General features: G+C 41.1%; 1 protein-coding gene across 1 annotated transcript; it reads left to right on the forward strand.

Moving 5' to 3' along the window:
- Window positions 1–501: 501 nt before the first annotated feature.
- LOC137260338 (major facilitator superfamily domain-containing protein 4A-like) lies at window positions 502–3,805 on the forward strand. The gene is made up of 3 exons (XM_067798016.1): window positions 502–648; window positions 1,737–2,022; window positions 2,652–3,805. Exons 1-3 carry the CDS (start codon window positions 556–558, stop codon window positions 3,614–3,616), a joined length of 1,344 nt encoding a protein of 447 aa, XP_067654117.1. The 5' UTR covers window positions 502–555; the 3' UTR covers window positions 3,617–3,805.
- Window positions 3,806–5,561: the final 1,756 nt, after the last annotated feature.

A 5,561-nucleotide genomic window follows, 5' to 3' on the forward strand; every position in this document is an offset into this window, starting at 1 on the left:
CATGAATATGATCTTGATAGAACATAAGTTCATTAAGATCACTTGGGCGATGACAGAACAATAATCAGCCTATGAATATTTAAATCAGTATCAGGAAGCTATCTAGTTATTGTAGATATTATTTTAGTATTTCCAGTCGTCAGTCTGTTCCAACTTTGGACTGTTCCCTCTCCTGAAGTCCCGAACTAAACAGCTGGCACCAGAGCACAAGGCACATTAAGCAAGCTATTTTCGAACAAGCATAGCAAATCCAGGTCTCATCCACCCTTTGATGGTCTGTTAGGGGGGACAGATCAGACTGGGTGACCTGTTTGGTTGTTTGAGTTAGATTCCCATATTGGTTTCTCATCAGGTAACAGGTTGCTGCCATATAGTTAAACACGTTTCCCACAAGCATGAAATCACCAGCACTGGCACATATTTCACGCCATGGCATGTTTATTAATCAAAATACATATTTTTACCTAAACGTGATGCCATCTGTTGTATGATGAGTTTTGCATTCATCCGGATTTTGAGCTAAACCGCTGATGACAAAAGCAATCCCGCAAAACAATGGGTTTCATTGCCTCGTACCTTCACAATATGAGAACGTCTGGACAGTTATGTGTTCGGATAGGGTTTCTGTGTTTGGTGTCATTGTTGGATGTAAGTATATACCAAGGCGGTGACTGATTGTGTGATCTCTTTTTGATCTCGGACTGTTACCCTCAGTGTTTTAGTACTTAAACTATGCAAGAAAATGATGGGTTGTTTTGTTTTGAGATGAAATACGAACAAACGTTCTACAGCTCAGTTAGTGAACGGGGTGTCAAAAACCTGATATGCTATCCCTACATGGTCAGCAATGATCGCTAAAATGGATAGAATTATCATTAAAACGCCCGTTTGTTAGGCCCGCAAAATGCTTGACGACGGGCTATATTGTTAGGTGACGTCATAAGTAGCTCAACTGTTGACGTTCCATCACCTACAGCTTCTTATTTCATTAAAAATTCTATTCAGTTTAGCTATCATAACGGTAACGCTATTTTTCAGGGCATTATCATTTGCAGGAGCCCTCGGTCTTTTCAGCTGCCCTCCTACCTACTGTTACCTTACGTTGCTTAACTCATTGGACTCAGTTTCAAAGTGAGTGAGTGAGTTTAGTTTTACGCCGCTTTTAGCAATATTCCAGCAATATCACGGCGGGGGACACCTGAAAATGGGCTTCACACATTGTACCCATGTAGGGAATCGAACCCGGGTCCTCGGCGTGACGAGCGAACGCTTTAACCACTAGACTACCCCACCGACCCCCAGTTTCAAAGAATTAGTGCGAGTTGTCAAGGAAGGTCCGGGGTATAATAGGCCTTCAGCAACCCATGCTTGCCATAAAAGGCGATTCTGCTTGTCGTAAGTGGCGACTAACGGGACCGGGTGGTCAGGCTCGCTGACTTGGCTGACCCATGTCATTGGTTCCCAATTGCGCAGATCGATGTTCATGCTGTTGATCACTGGATCGTGTGGTCCAGACTCGATTATTTAAAGACCGTCGCCATATAGCTGGAATATTGCTGACTGCGACGTAAAACTAAACTCGCTCACTCAGTAAGGTAAGTAAATAAATATGTAGGTAATTCAGTTACGTGTCCAGTACCAATGAAGATAAGTGTCGATATTGCATCCTGAAATAGCCATTCCTTTATATATTTCTAGCTTCACGGTATCATTTATCTGCAATGCATTCATCACAGGGCATGGTTGACAGCTGTATTGGACCTGCACTGCGGGATCTACAATGCATCCTTAATGTGACACTACAGAAGGTCAGTCTGTTCCTACCCACATTTTCAACAGGCAAGATGATAGGAGCTCTGCTGTTCCTGAAAATACGAGGCCGTTTCAACACCTATGGAGTAGCAGCCACTACCATAACAGTTTCAAGTTGTCTTTTGTCTATCGTCCCCGTAGTACCTTCATTTTGGATATCTCTTGGCTTACTGGGGGCAGCTGGATTGGCTGATGGAACAGCAGTGCATGGTACGACATGGTGCTTTGTCCACACCCACAAAAGGCTGCTGCATTGCACACCATATTATTTACACACCTGATAAATTGGAATGATCTGTAGCTCACGCCACGCGTGTGGAAATGACTTCATGACAGTTCAACATTCTGAGAAACGTGTATATAACTGAAGTTTAAAATTTTTGGAACTGGGGTGATGTTCCAATTTTAAGAAATTGCGCTTCTCGTTTCATTTAGTACTGGCTACTTTTTCTTTGCTAGTGCGGTGCGTGAGTGAGTGAGTGAGTTAATATTTAACGTCACGTCGGCAATATCTCAGCCATATTGTGACAAAAACAACTTATGCAAGAAAGGAAACCATTACGGAGAGTGAAATCTGTCAACGATGGACAGTAAAACAACAGATTATCACATACGTAAATATAAAACTAGCACGTGGAACTAAAGCACTTCATTTAGAGCAAACTATACATTATAAAACACGGGATAGACATCGCCAACACCAAACCAATTACGTCATGAACTCTTCGAGAACAAAAAAGCCCCCCGCCTTATGGCACGTGAAATATAGGAAATGAAACTTCTGATAATCAGATAATCATGTGCCGTGATTTACTTAAGATGCTTCCCTTCTTTTACAGCGAAGGTTCTCCTCTCCGGAGAGTTGAGTAAAGAACACGCTGCATCAATTCACATCATCAACCTTGCCATGTCTGCAGGGGATTTTACAGGACCAATAGTTATCTCCTTTTTTCTTCGTGAAACCAGCCACACTGAATCAATCAATTCCATTGGCAATACAACATTACCCTCAAACAGTATCAGTGCACAGTCCCAAGGCAATATATGCAATTTTAGGTCAGATGTAATGTACGGGTTTTTGGTTTTTGGGAGTGTGGGAGTGCTGGTGTTCACGAGTTACGTTCTCGCACTTCCGGTATTTCAAGAAGAAAATGCAACGAACGAGAATCATCCAGAGGAGAAGAGTCTGGCCTCAGTCAGCCCCCGAGATGCCCTGTTTTTATCCCTTATCGTGTTGTACACTGCAGTCTGTGGGCCCATGATCTTTGTCTATGGCCAATACTTACCAACGTTTGGTTTTCATAGCAGATTACACCAAAGTACCTGGCATGTGACAAGGATGTTCTTATCATTCTATGCCGGCATCATGATAGGACGTGTGCTTGGTACGCTCATCAGCCTAATTGTCTCACAAACTGTTCTCATTTATGTCTGCACAGTTGGAGGTATGGCAGTGTCTGTCATGCTCGCGTGCGTATCTGAACTAGATGCAACATGGCTGTGGGTAGGAACAAGTGTTTTAGCCGTGGTGTGTTCCCCTGTGTTTTCGGGAGTCCAGACATGGGCTCTTGAGGTTAATGAACATAAAAACGTTTTGTACGGGATTGCATCCATAGGGGACATGGCAGGATATTCTGCGTTGAGTCTTGTGACTGGACAACTCATGGCATACTTCTTTGTGGAAGCGTTAAACTATGTTCTGGTTTTTGTATCTTCACTACAGTTATTGTTAATAATATTGTTATATTTAACAGCACGGAAACAGGACAGGTCAGAAAACATTGGCTATTCCTCTATTAAGTGAGTGAACTTGGTGAACGGTCGACAAGACGGTCTGTATCTTTGTGCGAATGTTCACCTATACCGATCGGAGTTGATTATACGTTAATGTTTAGTTCGTTTGTTCTACAGTTACTCCAGAAATATGAAAACCATGAAGTTACGGGAAAGTTATATGATATTGAATTTTTGAATAAATGATTTAGTAACCTTACGAATGCACTTCCTCATCTGTTCAGATATCAGTCATACATCTGTTTGACATTAGACAGGAACCTACTGTTAGATGACTAGCATACCCGGTACTTTAGCGTTCATTATGTCCGAAGTGTGATCCACCCTTTCACTTCATAAGACTGACTTTAATGGCAATGTGCACGTAAATAACAGTGACGAATTTTATCACCTTCATGCCAACACGTCAACACCACAGATGACTACGTCATCATGTCAGTCGTTTCATGACAATCATGTAAACATCGATGTAAACAACGTGAGTCATACAGCTTTTATGTCCAGATTCTAGCGATTTCGTACAGACTCCAGCGTTATATTCGGGTTTCATCGTTTGTGTTCAGGTTTCAGTTTGTGTGTTCAGGGTTTAGCGATTGTATTCTGTATATTACATCGTCAGTCATCAACAAACACTACCCCTATGTTAATGGTTGTTTTGTCATATATGCATACATTCAGTCAACATATTTTGTTTTGTTGGCCTATTAGAGCATAATCTAATCAACTGCACTAATGTAGTTAATAGGATACTTTACTCATACAGAATAACACTGCTGATGATATATGATATGTATATTGTCACAATGTTTAACAAGATTGTGAAGGCACAGCTTTTGTGTCCAGATTCTAGCGTTTTCGTACAGACTTTAGCGTTGTTCGTCTTTTGTGTTCATATATCTGTTTGTGTGTCCAGGTTTTAGCGATTACATTCTGTATATTATGACATTATCTGCCAAAATGACATCACCCTGCTAGGGACAGTGGGGACTTACAGCATATTTGCTACCTGCATGGACCTTAAGTTCTTTTAGAGTGTATTCTTATTGGTATTGCTGGTATATTACTAACAGCGACAAAACCCCGTATCGTATCACAAGTCAAATACGATGTCAGCAAACATCAGTGCAACAGACAGTCTTGACACTCCTCAAATAACTTGTAGTGTTAAGCTATTAAAAAATATATGAAAATCAACGAAGACACCAAGTGTGGGCATGCCCTGCCTGATTACACATCACCCACTAGACTTGCTTTAAAAAGGATGTATTTTGTCCCAATGCTGCACAACAATACTCCTACCACGCCAAGATGGCTTTTAATGAAACCAGACAAAGAAGAGATCGATGAACCAGAAATCTTGTCAGATGACATGGAATGGCAGTGTAGACGTACATATATTCTGATGCTTATAACAACCTGCGGCTGGAATGGATCTGATTATTATTTACACATCACATTTATCATGGGTCCACATGGCCGCTTATCAACATTGGTTTAAAAATGTATTTTATCAGAGATTCGGTATAACTAACAGATTGTGATAATAACAGGCCTTGGAGTGCATGCAAAAACACACCAGTTTACAAAAGCAAACACATTCTGAAAAGACATTTATTGCCTCATATCATCCACAAGATGAGTATGTCCACACAGACAGGTGTTCGGCTTGGATTTCTGTTTGTGATTGCTTTGTTGGATGTAAGTATGTAATGAAGTTCTCTATTTACTTTATACAGAATGTGGGGACTGCTCCCCTTAAACGTTTAATACGTCCTCACAAACAATGCTAAAGAAATCCGTTCATAATAAAACCGTAAATCTGTATATAGGCACAGATAACTGTCCATGCTGGACAAATATGTATTATAACCATTCCATCCTATTTCTAGCTTCACTGTTTCTCCACAAGGGCGTGGTTGACAGTTGCTTGGGACCAGCACTGCGAGATCTGCAAT

Source organism: Haliotis asinina, chromosome 13, assembly GCF_037392515.1.
Source record: "Haliotis asinina isolate JCU_RB_2024 chromosome 13, JCU_Hal_asi_v2, whole genome shotgun sequence".
Lineage (NCBI taxonomy): Eukaryota > Metazoa > Mollusca > Gastropoda > Lepetellida > Haliotidae > Haliotis > Haliotis asinina.

Coding starts and splice junctions, on each gene's coding strand:
- LOC137260338 (XM_067798016.1), top strand. CDS start 556: ATGGGTTTCATTGCCTCGTACCTTCACAATATGAGAACGTCTGGACAG. Junction 649..1,736: donor GTTTGGTGTCATTGTTGGAT/GTAAGTATATAC, acceptor CATTCATCACAG/GGCATGGTTGACAGCTGTAT. Junction 2,023..2,651: donor TGATGGAACAGCAGTGCATG/GTACGACATGGT, acceptor CTTCTTTTACAG/CGAAGGTTCTCCTCTCCGGA.